The sequence below is a fragment of the Acinonyx jubatus genome, chromosome E2 (assembly GCF_027475565.1).
Source record: "Acinonyx jubatus isolate Ajub_Pintada_27869175 chromosome E2, VMU_Ajub_asm_v1.0, whole genome shotgun sequence".
NCBI lineage: Eukaryota > Metazoa > Chordata > Mammalia > Carnivora > Felidae > Acinonyx > Acinonyx jubatus.
The window spans coordinates 17,279,603-17,293,821 of NC_069396.1; the positions used below are offsets into that span (position 1 = coordinate 17,279,603).

At 39.1% G+C, this 14,219-nt stretch overlaps 1 protein-coding gene across 1 annotated transcript in view; it reads right to left on the reverse strand.

The window, feature by feature from the left end:
• Window positions 1-2,329: 2,329 nt before the first annotated feature.
• UTP4 (UTP4 small subunit processome component) overlaps window positions 2,330-14,219 on the reverse strand; it is a 31,553-nt gene continuing 19,663 nt past the window's right edge. Inside the window, exons 10-17 of the mRNA XM_027076079.2 lie at window positions 13,662-13,726; window positions 12,286-12,408; window positions 11,746-11,902; window positions 9,622-9,728; window positions 8,506-8,601; window positions 5,232-5,417; window positions 3,644-3,754; window positions 2,330-2,531 (exon numbers count right to left, since the gene is read on the reverse strand). Of these exons, the coding sequence (XP_026931880.1) occupies window positions 2,415-2,531; window positions 3,644-3,754; window positions 5,232-5,417; window positions 8,506-8,601; window positions 9,622-9,728; window positions 11,746-11,902; window positions 12,286-12,408; window positions 13,662-13,726 (962 nt within the window). The 3' untranslated portion in view covers window positions 2,330-2,414. The remainder of the gene's footprint in view (window positions 2,532-3,643; window positions 3,755-5,231; window positions 5,418-8,505; window positions 8,602-9,621; window positions 9,729-11,745; window positions 11,903-12,285; window positions 12,409-13,661; window positions 13,727-14,219) is intronic.

The window sequence follows — 14,219 nt, forward strand, 5'->3', positions numbered from 1 at the left end:
TCTATTTTCAAAACTTTTACTTCTTCACTCATGATCTGTGAGCCCTTTCTGTCAGAATTACACCCTCCATAATCCTTACGAGATTCCAGAATATGTTTAAGGTTAACTAAATCAAGTCTTAAACTAGACTCCAGTTCATACTCTCTGAATTTACAGCTCTAGAGTCAGTGAAAAGCAAGTGAGTTAATATTTAAGGCATCCTAGCCTCCTTCTGGTCATACTCAATGAACACCAGTGACTGGAACTTTGGTTTCAACCACACAAAAGAAGACCTGAACACTTCTTAAGAAGGGCAGGACCTTACAGTCTACTGATCCAGTCTAAAGCAGACCAAGACAGAATGCCTCAGGAAATCTATTCAAGTAAGAAGAAAGGAAAATTATTTTATACAGAGGGCCTAAAAGCTTGCAGCTATTTGTTTAAATTACTTCTAGGGGCACCTGGGTGGCTCAGTCAGTTAAGTGTCTGACTTCAGCTCAGGTCATGATCTCACCGTTCATGGGTTCGAGCCCCGCGTCAGGCTCTGTGCTGACAGCTCAGAGCTTGGAGCCTGGTTCAGATTCTGTGTATCCCTCTCTCTCTGCCCCTCCCCTGTTTGCACTCTGTTTCTCTCTCTCAAAAATAAATACATATTAAAAAAACTGAAAAAAAATTACTATTATGGGAATTTCCATGTCTATGTGGATTCCCTGTATATCTGCTACTTAATGTGATTTTCTCTTGCTAAAAAATAAAGAACTCCTATTTCTGTAAAAACAAAAAAACCTGAACAGGCAGAGAAGTGGCATCCATTATAAACCTGTTTTATCTACTTCCTCTTAAAAAAACCTGAAATAGGCTGTCCTTTATGGTATAAAGTACTGGGCTTTGCTTCTCTCTTATTACTTCTCTATTAATTCTCTTCCCACCTATCTACCTTAAATTCTCACTTTTTTAATTTCCCTTTCCAGGGTGGAGGATGGGCTTCATCTTAACAAAAATGTTTCTCACCAGCATTTTATTCGTGATGTCATCAGAACCCATATCCTTCTCTGCCTGTACCACAGCCCTCCAACCGAAAACCAAACAAAACCACACATTCTGGATTTCCACAAGCATGCAACAGAATACATCCACTGAGATGGGAAGGAAATCGATCTGCTCAGTTCAGGTTAACTTGAGTTCTTCACTTTCTAGTTTAAAAGACTACATTAAAACTAGTCAGTTGATAATACCCATGGGAGTAACAATGTGAAAGCAGTAGAAGATGGAAAAGGTAAGATATATGGCAAGCTTTCTGGTCCCACCCTCCACACCTACTCTCAACAAAAATCCCTGCCCAGTGTTTCCTTAATCTTTGAAACTGGCATATTAACATATTACATATTAATTTTAATATGTAAACATCAACATTAATATATAAATATTAACATAAAATATTAATATTTATATGTTAATTTAATATCAACATATTAACACTAATATTAACATTTAAAATCATTAACAGAAAATACAGTCCATATTAATATATAAATATTAACATATAAATGTATACAGTATATATTAATTTTAACATAAAATATATACAGTATATGATATATATGTATACATTTTTGTATACATATTATGTATGTATACCTGTATTATATACATTTATATATGTGTATTTATCAGGTGAAAGATGGTTAATGAAATTAGTATCCCAAGCCTGATTTTTTCCCTTTATTGGTATTTTTTTTTTTGAGAGACAGCAAGAGAGAGTGGGGGAGGTGCAAGGGGGGGGGTGCAAAGGATCCAAAGCGGGCTCTGTGTTGACAACAGCAAGCCCAGTGTGGGTTCAAACCCATGAACTGTGAGACCGTGACCTGATCCCAAGTAGGACGCTTAACCGAACGAGCCGCCCAGGCACCCCTGATTTTTTTCCCTTTAAATAAAATAAATGGCTGACTGTCAGAGGCCAAAGGCATCAGTTTTTGAGATGGGGCATTGCGTTAAAATTCTTCCTTGAAACATAAAGCTGATTATCACTATTGGTAGTTAAGCTATCTTGAGCAAACACGCGTAGCTCCCCTGCCCTCTAGGGCAATGCTGGGCAGGTCCCCACACCTCTGCATTGGCTGCAGGCAGGAGGCTGGCAGACAGTGAAGGTCATCAGCCCTCTGAAGCAAGCCTCAGGCAGGCGTTAGGGAAGAGAAGATAAGAACCATCTTTTTTCCCTGAGATTGTGGTAGTTGTAGCTGCTTAGAACATTATCCCAACTACAAATACCTTGGAATTCCCATTCACTTGAGTCAATGAAGGGAAATTACTGTCCATTATTTTGGAAGATAACATTCATAATGACTAGTCCTAAAGAATAACTTTGCTTTATTATCATGATTTGTGAAAACAAACAGGGCAGACAGTTCAAGGAAGGGCACAGACCGTGCCCTATTTTAGGTCCCAAATTTCTTCTTTTTGATGGGTGGTGGGAGCTGAGCGATGATGTCATCCAGAGGCCGTTCTACTGCCACCAGTGTTCTTTCATCCAAAAGATCCATGAAGAGCAGAGGCTGTAGAGAGATGACAATGACTCTACCAGGAGTTAGGCACCAGGGCTAGTCCTGAACAGACTAACTAGAGGTAAAAGGTCAGCCTCGTTCAAGGCTGGAGTAATTGAAATCTCTGACAATCCTTCCTGCCTTAGGACTCAAAGTAGTTGGTGAAGTTGGGAACTTTATTTTTTAAAAGTAATCTCTATACCCAACGTGGGGTTCCAACTCACGACCTCAAGATCAAGAGTCATATGCTCTTCTGACTGAGCCAGCTAGGCACACCAAGGTTGGGAACTTTTAACTGAGTTTGTTAATAATAAAAGATTTCAACAAGATTTTTCATGTTTTTCTATACAGAACATCTGTTCCATAATTTCTTAGGAATCAATGTTAAGCGACGGCTCTGGAGTCTAGATTCTTGGCAAACAGCAAGTTACAAATGCATCAAGAAACTAATCATACTTAAATAATTTACAGATGTCCCTCTTAAAAAAAATTCCTACAGACCCCTGAGAAAATGTTCCAGGACACCCAAGGAACTCTAATCTGAGAAGCATGAAAATGGAACTTTGGAGTTGGCACAAATAGTTGTAGTATCATAAGTTCAATGAATATTTGTTTCATATACAGTGAAAAGCTTAGCCCAGAAAGTAAAAGTCACAATGACTAAATTCAATGACTTCCACTTGCCTGAAATTTATCTTGTGGATCATTCTCCAATTAGAAGTCACATTAGAAGAAGAAGAAAAAGAAGGCGGGGGAGGGGGGGGGGAGGAGGAGGGGGGAGGGAGTGGGACAGGGAGAAGGAAACTGAGAAGAAGGAGGAGGAGTAGTAGTAACAACCTTTCAAGGCCAGCTTTAACACAAAAACACCACCTAAGATTCAACATAATTTCTCACCACCTACGTATTTCATTTTGGGGAAGTATGATGTGCACGCCTCTAATCACCTCAAAGATAATGAAATACAAACGTAAGGAACAGACACCCTCAGAAAGGTACCTGTCTCCCCCAATCAGGTATTCTGCATATAAAATGAAGGTGCTCTTGTCTGCTTAATGTGGAGCTTATTACATTTTGATAATATCACAAGGAACCAACCGTCTACAATATAATGCAAGATGTTTTACCTTATATATCTTAGAAATTTTAAAGGCATGGGCGGTACGCCTCCTGATGACATCTGATTCGTTCGTGGGAGGAAGAGGATTGTACAGTAAGGTTTTGTCATTTGGAAGAGGCTAAAAAGACAAAGACATACTGTTTAAATCGTCATTTTATTGGGCTTCTACAGAACAAAGGACTATAGTGACTTTTCAGGAAAACACCACCTTCCAACCTTTATATTAGACATTTTCTACCTCCCTGGCTCTCCTTACTTCAGTAAGAAAGCTGTAGCCACTCTTCCAGGTATACTGTAGAGGGTGGGAGTATGAAGCAAAGAGCATGGTATTCTATACCAGCAAGATCAAAGGGCCCAGCTGGGGATTCTGGCCAGTCTTGTCAGTAACACTTTGTGAGACAGGAACAAACTGGCATGTACAGGAGCTCAGCCCATACAGGCTCTGCTTTCTAGACTCTTCCCCCAACCAGATCATGGACAGGCCAAGTGACTAAAGTTCTCCCCAGGCCAAAACTGAAACACAAACCACCCACCCCTGATGTCACTGACACCTCAAGAGATGGCGTCTGGCCAAGCAAGTGATATTTCATCTCTGACTTCCTTGGGAAATAGCTCTGCCCAGCATGAGGAAGTGATGGACTTATCACCAATGCCTGACAAAAAATATGGACAGCCCGGGGCTGAGTTACAAAGAGGCAAGTGAGTGGGAGAGGCCCTTCCTGTATCACTCATCCTGCAGAAGGCACTTGTCAGCCAGCTCTGTTTCCCACGCCCAGAGGATACAGGGTCCACGAAATGAGTTCCAGTGACACATCAAGCACATCTCCTTTAGAGCCATCTGTTGCTTTCCCCATGGTTCCTTCCACCCCCACCTTTACAGATACACCAAAACACTGTGCGTTAGGTGTAACCTAGGCCCAAAGTGCATTACAGGCATGGCCACAGCTCATAGGGCTCCTAGGAATAAGGTATCTGCCCAGAGAAGATATTTAAATTTGGGGTGAATCAAAATAGCAGCTGGCAGAGGGTGGAATCTAGAACTGAAAAAAATGCTCACATCCCACCTGCATCCTAGCCATAAAGAATAGAATTTTCCTGGATGGACTTTTTTCAAGACATTAAGACCAACTCTTCAAGCTTACAGTGTTTCAGCACATTCAGGCAAGGGGCAAAAGTGGTCAAGACCTCAGCCTGTGTCTCCTTTAATAAAACTGTGCTATTTATTCACTCACCCCAGGGTGCAAAGGTGTAAGTGATTCAGCCAAATCAATGGTATTCCCCATGACAGTTACCTTCTGAACACTGACCTAATCACTTTCCTCCTTAGGTTTATATGTTCATACACAAAGCAGAGAAATGGTCAAAATCAGCAAAAACCAGTGCACAAAGGCCTCCTTCTACCCTGGGAGCCTGACAGGCCTGAGAATGAAAATAAAGAACTCTGCAAAACAAAAGTTCCTCTCATCCAAAGAATATGTCAAGACATTTTATTGATTCTTCCTTCTCTTAACTCATACTTGTTGCTTTTAGAACTTGAAAATTCCTAAGTACAGATGAATCAGTGCGAGCACAGGTAGTAGCAGTGGAGAACTCACCAATGACTTGTCTATGATGCAGAACATATAGGCATCATGGAGAAGGATGTGCATTGGTCTCTTGGGATGAAAACTGATGTGTGTGATGGGAGTGTCCCTTTGGAGCCAAAGGTAATGAAACCCTTGCTTCTGGATGGTCCGGCTCCACTCTGTATACTGTTTCTCTGGGATGCTGTACTCAAATACCTGAGAAAGGATACGATACAGGAGAAATGCAGACTAGTACCCAGAAAACCTGGAAGGGTATCTCTCATTCCTAATCAGAAAATATCTATACAAAACCTGACTATATCATGCTCAGCTTTATGCTTTCTACTGTTTTTAAGTAAAACATTTTTAAGGTAAACTATGGCACAGTAAACAAAATAGCACAGAAAGGTTTACAGTGAAAAGTCACCCTGTCATCTTGACATCTCCCATCTCCCAAGTCTATTTTGTTCTTTTTAAAGTTTATTTATTTTGGGAGAGAAAGAGAGCAAGCAGGGGAGGTGCAGAGAGAGAGAATCCCAAGCAGGATCTGCACTGACAGTGCAGAGTGGGGCTCAAACTCTCAAATCAAGAGATCATGACCTGAGCTGAAATCGAGAGTCCAATGCTTTACAGACTGAGCCACCCAGGTGCCCCAAAAGCAGCCTATTTCTGTTTAAAAAATTTTTAAATTTACATCCTAGTTAGCATATAGTGCAACAATGATTTCAGGAGTAGATTCCTTAATGCCCCTTACCCATTTAGCCCATCCCCCCTCCCACAACCCCTCTAGCAACCCTGTTTGTTCTCCATATTTAAGAGTCTCTTATGTTTTGGTCCCCTGCCCTGTTTTGATATTATTTTTGCCCCTTCCCTTATGTTCATCTGTTTTGTATCTTAAAGTCCTCATATGAGTGAAGTCGTATGATATTTGTCTTTCTCTAATTTCACTTAGCATAATACCCTCTAGTTCCATCCACGTAGTTGCAAATGGCAAGATTTCATTCTTTTTGATTGACGAGTAATGCTCCATTGTGTATATATACCACACCTTCTTTATCCATTCATCCATCGATGGGCATTTGGGCTCTTTCCATACTTTGGCTATTGTCAATAGTGCTGCTGTAAACATTGGGGTGCATGTGCCCCTTCGAAACAGCACACCTGTATCCCTTGGATAAATACTTAGTAGTGCAACTGCTGGGTTGTAGAGTAGTTCTACTTTTAATTTTTTGAGGAAACTCCGTACTGTTTTCCAGAGTGCGTGCACTAGTTTGCATTCCCACAAGCAGGGCAAAAGAGATCCTTTCTCTGCTCCTCGCCAACATCTGTGGTTGCCTGAATTGTTAATGTTAGCCATTCTGACAGGTATGAGGTAGTATATCGCATTGAGGTTTTGATCTGTATTTCCCAGATGATGAGTGATGTTGAGCATTTTTCATGTGTCTGTTGGCCATCTGGATGTCTTCTTTGGAGAAGTGTCTGTTCATATCTTTTGCCCATTTCTTCACTGGATTATTTGTTTTTTGGGTGTTGAGTTTGATAGGTTCTTTATAGATCTTGGATACTAACCCTTTATCTGATACGTCATTTGCAAATATCTTCTCCCATTCCATCGGTTGCCTTTTAGTTTTGCTGATTGTTTCCTTCGCTTTGCAGAAGCTTTTTATTTTGATGAAGTCCCAACAGTTCATTTTTGCTTTTGTTTCCCTTGCCTCCGGACAGCGTTGAGTAAGAAGTTGCTGCAGCCAAGGTCAAAGAGGTTTTTGCCTGCTTTCTCCTCGAGGGTTTTAATAGCAGCCTATTTCTTATTTACATCTTTCCAGAAATTTTATGCATACAATATATGCTATTCTGCATGTTGCATTTTTCATTTAGCATTATACCATGGAGACTGACCCATGTTGATACCAATAACTATATCTATATATCACTCTTGCCTCCTTAAAGAACACATAACAAGCCATTCACTTTTTGGATGTACCATGATTTACTTATCTCATCTGTTTAATGGACACTTATTTCCAGTCTTTCACTACTGTAAACAAGGCTGCAATGATGATCTCTTTATCAATGTCTTTTTGCACAATTCAAGGTTTATATCTACAGGAAGAACTTTTAGAATTAGAACTTGTGAATCAAAGATTACATGGATTTAAATTTTTTTTTACATATCTCACTGTGTCCTCCCAGCACTGTGTACTATCAACTCTACTGATTTTCTGCTAATCTAAAAGATATAAAAAATTTCCCACCAGCTTTAATAACTGAAGCCCCTATGGGACCAAATGCCAGGAAAAGGCATCAGGTGGACTTATGTGTGACAAAGACAAACATGTGGCTTCACTAATCTTTCAGACTCTAGTCAAGGACAAAACCCCACAAAACTGAAATGAGAGATTTCATTTTCTGAATAGAACATATACACGTGTGCCATGTGTGAGATCATACTTAATCTTTCCAACAGCTCAATGAGGAAAGTATTATGCCCATTTTACAGATGAGAATATATAAGTATTGATCACTTCACAATGTGTTCTATAACTCAAATATTAAAAAAAAATTTTTTTTAAATCTTTATTTATTTTTGACAGAGAGAGACCGAGAGAGAGAGCAAGCACGCGAGCGAAAGAGTACGAGCAGGGGAGGAATATAGAGAGAGGAAGACACAGAATCCAAAGCAGCTCCAGCTCTGAGCTGTCAGCACAGAGCCCAACACGGGGCTCAAACTCACGAACTGCGAGTTCATGACCTGAGCAGAAGTCAGATGCTCAACTGACTGAGCCACCAAGGCGCCCCCACAATTCGGGTACTTTAAAGATCTTCTTACAACTTGGTATGGAAAAAAGCAGTAGGCTATGCACTCATTTTGGTAAGTCTGTTACAGATAATAGACTTGACTATGGCCTGATTTCGTTATTTCAAAACTGAAGGTGAAATATATGATCTTTTCGTCATTTCAACTCTTAAGACCTTACTATATCCTATACCCAGTCTAACACCTGGGTCTATGTCATCTCTAGTCTATAAACACTCAGTGAAATGAGTACTTAAAAATTGCTCCTCCTTCCTGTACATCTTTACTCTATTATCTCAGTGCTCATCATTCCATTGTGCCCATCAAGCCAAAGGATATTACTGGCCTATAATGTACCCAGGCTACACACAAAGTTTTACTTCACACAGGAGGAAACTACCTATGTATCATCCAGTACTTTTAATTAAAAGCTCCTCCAAAATTGTCATTATCTTAGCTTCCTAGTTATTATCCAGCAGAAAGGAATTAGAAAGTGCTGGTATCTCTTACCTGCTGATCAGAATGAGCAATGACAAGGTTGTTGGTATTGGGGGCAATAGCCAGAGCAGTCACAGGGAAATTATAGGCAGGTACTGTGCAGTGAAGCTGAGAACAAATGACAGACACAAAAGATAACTCTATATACCTCCTTTCAGGAATGACTTGATGGTCTAGGTCAGTTTTTAAATAGCGTTCCTTAGAACTCAAAAGAGTTCTATGGAAGTTCCCACAAACATCAGGCAGTACCCACAAACAATAAACCTTAATTTTATTTAAAATTAAAAAAAAAAACCCACAAATTTAACGCTCACACAACTGACAGCATTTGCAGAAAACTTCAGAGTAAAGCTTTTGCTGCTATCTCTCATCTATATGAATTGTTCATAAACACATCATTGAACAAGGAATCTGTAGCTCTACACTAAATTTAAAAGAAACTAATGCCTTGACACGGACATTTATGCAAGTTGCAAGACACGTGCAACACTACAGTGTCAGGCAAAGCTCAAAGAGCAGTACATGCTTCTGCCACAACGTCATAAAGATTAAGTTATGCAGTTAATAGACAAACTCACTAAATGTTGCAGTTTGGTATTCTATAAACTTCTGATGCTCATTCCAAGTTTTGGGTAGTTCTTAACTGATTTTTAGGATGAAGATGAAAACTTGTAAGGGATCATTAGTAATTCAATGTGTGAATGACAAGATCATTACTGATTAATGAAAAGTATTTTCCTGTTACTCCTTTGTCAAACTTCTGTTTAATTTAAAAATACCTTGAGATTACAAGGCAAGCTGTTAAAAGAAATTGTTACTATCTGCAACTATTCATCTGGGTAAATCAGAATTTTCCTCACCAGAATATAGAAATAATCTGGATGTGAATTCATCACCCATAAATCCTTAATTTCAAAATTTTGTACAAGCGTGTTTTCACTGTTCCAATTGACTGATTTTAATGTTGCAGATTATAGTTTTGGGGCTCCAAACAAATAAAACAGGAAAAATTCTTAGTTTAAAAAACAAAAATGTCCACTAATTTTCCAGGTCATACCAATCTGCTTTGAGTCTTGTAACTGCACGGCTAACTTCCTCTTGTTTCCTACTACTACACCCTATGCTTACCTTTAGATGTTTTATGTTGTACACATGGACTCCAGCACTGGTACCTGATGCAGCTAGCCAATTCCCATCTGGACTGACTGCCAAAAGACACATGGACTCCACTGTCCCTGTGCAGACAGAACAATAGTTAATCTCTAAATTCAGTGTCCACAGCCAGCCCTGGCCTGGATATGATGGCAAAAGTCAATTAAGACTTTTATGTATTTATTTATTATTATTTTGTATTGTTTTTAAAGAGGGAGAAAATTTTTTTAAGTTTACTTATTTATTTTTGAGAAAGAGCACAAGGGAGAGAGGAGCAGAAAGAGAGGGAGAGAGAGAACCCCAGGCAGGCTCTGCACCGTCTGTGCAGCCTAATGCGGGCCCAAACTTACAAACCATGAGATCATGACCTGAGCCGAAGTCGGTAGCTTAACCGACTGAGCCACCCAGGCGTCCCAAGACTTTTATTTAAATCACAATTGGATAATTTGATAGTTTTGCAAGTAAGTCTTACATGTTAGTCTACTATTTTCATTTAATTAGCCATCCATCATGTAAAGAGGAGCCAGAGATAAACCTGAAGGCATCACTTGCTCAAGTCTGAGACACTGCCTACCAGAGAAATGGAGAATCAAGGTAGCAGCTACCTAAAGTCTGTATTTTAATTGTTTCAAACTCCTTTCCCACCAAATGGTTTTTAATCAAAGCTAAGGACAAACAGCAAGCTCAAAAGGCTTGACGCATGTCTTTAATTTATTGGGTACCTGCTGGATATTTAGCACTAAGGGAGCATGGGCACATATGGGCCATCTTTGTCATCAAGGGATTTTAAGCCAATCTGGCAAAATGAAGACTTGTGGGTTAAAAATCAAACAGTGATGTTATATGCCAAAATGTGTGCTGCAAACAACACCCCCAAAGGATGAAAAAGCTTTATAACAAGACATAAACCAGATGCTAAAGGATGGGTGGAAAAGGATGGAGAACATGAGCTAAGTGACAAGGACTGGAATACACAGGTTTGAGGGCTATGAAGAAACCAGCTTGACTATAAGAGGACAAGAGATGGAAGAAGAGGAGCAAATAAAGTAGTACCTATAATGCCGAGCCTAATTTTAAGACATGCTAAATGCCAAATACAGAGTCTAAGTTGTTTTTAATAAAAACATATACAGGCACTCAAAATACACTGTCTCTTATTTATCTGCCTCCTAACTTGTGGATTTCTTTTCCTGTATGCTTCTGGAGCAGCTTATGAATAGTGAAAGTTTAAGTCAAAAGAGTTGATGTTTTAGGCTGATGGAGTCTAAATGACAGTGAAGCTGCTATATCTAGGGCAAGAGAGAAGGCAAAAGGCCCATGGCAAGTACTGGGTACTAAGTTCTCAATCATGAACTCAGCAACAGTTAGCTATACACAGTTACTTAGTCATGCATACTAATGCTCTCAGAGAACAGGGGTGACAGGTAATACAAATGCATGTGTAAGTTCATCTTTATTGAAAACCACCAACCAAAAAAATTAACATGTCCAAAAAATTACCTATATATAAACATCTATCAGAAATACACAACAATAGCGGCGTCTGAGTGGCTCCATTGATTAAGTGTCTCGACTTCAGCTCAGGTCATGATCTCATGGCTCTTGAGTTCAAGCCCCACATCAAGCTCTCTGCTGACAGCTCAGAGCCTGGAGCCTGCTTCACATTCTATATCTTCCTCTCTCTCTCTGCCCCTCCCCCAATCACACTTTGTTTCTCCTTCAACAATAAATAAACATTTAAAAAATTAAAACAAACAAAAAAATACACAAAAATATTAATGGCAGTTATTTCTGGGTGTCAGTATTAAGATGATTTTAACTTTCTTGCTCTGCTAACAAAACTCGAAGGGTGATGAAATTTCTGGCCCCAAATAAGGACTAAAAAAATCCAGTGAGAAAAGAGTAGGTGTAAGGAACATTTCAGATCTCATCAAGCATTTTCACCAGATATCTCCTCCTACTTTAAATTGCAAACATGTCAGTATTTACAGGGTGGAGAAGAGCATTAGGGAGCCCCGACAATGATTTAGGTTTAAAAGGGAAAAAAAGATACATCAGAGACTGACAACTCTCCCCCTTGGCCAGTTACCAAGTTCCCACCTGACTGAGGCTGGAAAGTATGCAGGTGCTTGAAGCTTCCTTCCAATAGCCGAATGATATGCAGAGACCCTTGATTTGATGCCACAAAGAGCTTTGTTGAATCTTCAGAAAACAAAATCTGAAGGGCAGAGCGAAGGAATGCTGGCATTTTGGAAACCTTGGGTGAACCAGTAGTAAAAACCAGTAAGAGAGAGAAGTGAGACCTAGAATCCACCAAAAATAATCACAGCCTAGCTTAAAAGACATTAATACTCCCTGATCTAAGGAAGCCAATTGATCAAGGAACACTAACATGCCCATTATAACCTTTCCATCCCCCCTTTCATCTCTGCAAAAGCCTATGCTTTATTGCCACTTTCTGGCATTTCCCTATGCCTCCAAAAACATAATCTATTCAAAATGGAAATAAAATACTGTTTTATAAACAGCTGTCTCCAAATAGCTTTTCATGATTCATATTCAGTATGTTCTGCTTCACACAAAAATCACACACTTAAGAAATTTTTTCTTGGTTCAACCAGACATTGGGTTATCACTTACCCTTTGGAGGCTTATGTTGTCATGTTCATAATTCAATCGATAAAGAAAAAAACGAGAAGTTGTAGAATAGGCTATCCAACTTCCACACGGGGAGATACAGCTGCAAATAATGTTCTCAGGACCCTGGCAATGTCAGAAATCAGGATGAATATTCATGAAAAACTTCATTATGTCAAGGTTCACTGTGACATGAATCCTCAAGCTGTTGCCACTCTGGCCATAACCACAAATACCTACACATAATCTTGACACACATATGCTATGTGCCACTAGGATTATTTCAGAGGTACAGCACCTGAATGGTGTGGCTTGATTTCCAAAACCAAGAACAGAGGTCTATGAATATGTGAACTTCTCTCAGCCCTTCGTGTACCTTAAAGATGGCTTCATACTAAAACCTAACTAGAAACCTGAGAAGAAAAGCATTTAATACAGTAAGGTTTTGTAGGCCAGGTGACTTGGAAAACTAATTTTCTGAGTTATGTTTGTTTCATTTTGTCTATGATACCTAACAACCTGTAAGAAATAGCAAAAAAAAAAAAAAAAAAATCTGAAAAGCAAAGGAAAAGTTCAATGTAACATTATATAATTCAAAAACTCCCAAAATATCTAATTATATGTATGTATGTATACATACATATACACTGTCACATAGAAAAATACCTGGAAGGAGAAACAGCTAATCAAGTAATTATTCCAGGAGAGTGGACTAGAATTTTAAGAGGCATTCAAGAATATAAACTATGAAGAGTGTATAAATTCTTCACAGTAAAACTGTATTTGCAAATATTTGTGTAATTAAAATAAGGACATTTAGGGGCACCTGGCTGGCTGAGTTGGAAAAGCATGTGTTTCTTGATCTCAGGGTTATGAGATCAAGCTCCATGTTGAGTATAGAGATTACTAAAAAAAAAAAAAAAAAAATTAGAACTTAAAAAAAAAGACATTTAAAAGGAAATTACAAAGCAGTGTGCATGTTATATTCTCATTACTGTAGAAAGGAAGGATATACACCTGCACACATGGGTGGAAATTTTTTCTAGAAGGACATGTAAGAAACTATTGGCAGAGTGGGACCAGGATTTGGGTAAGGAAGAGGCTCATTTCTCATTGTATACTCTTTTACCATTTCAATTTTATAAAAATACACAAGTTATTTACATAACAACAACACACCAATTTTCTGTATTCATTCATCCAATAAATTCTGCATGCCTTACTTATAATCACAGGAAACCCAGTTCTGTTGACAAAGTACTTCATTCAAATAATTGAAGATTTTACAGACTTTTATGATGTCAACTAACCCTCAAAATTCATTATGAGAAAACGGTTCTGGATTTCACAGCCTGGACACACAGATAAAACTTCCTTACCTTTGTCTTGAGGTGCAGCAAATGATCTGCATCTTTAGAAAGTGGAAGGGTATCCCCATTCTTTCCTGGAACAAGAAATTTCCCTGAGTGTTTCTTCTCAAAGAAACATTATTTGTACATTTTTCTTCTAAAAAGTCATTTCTGGGTACAATGAAATCTCTACCACTGGAAATAAAAAAAATGTCTGACACAGTAAACCCCGTTTTCTGGGTTTATATAAAGAGGAAAGCAGTGAGTACTTTGTTAGCTTCTATTTAGGTGCCTCAGGTGTGGCCCAAGGTATATCACTAATTCTCTGAAGCTTTAACACACAGCCAGGCAGTGAGGTGGGTGGGAGTGGGGTTTGTGAGACCTCGACTTCAGCTTCATTTGCTCATTTTGGAACCTAAAGCAAAACCCTCCTATCTACTATAAAACAACAGAACCCAAACGTTTTCTCAACTGGTCATACAAAAAGCCACTAGACTATCACCCCAGTAAGAACCACGTGACCTCCTCCTTCTCAATGCAGGGCTGTCACCACCCAATATTAAATCTTGTCATTTTCAGCAGCTTGTT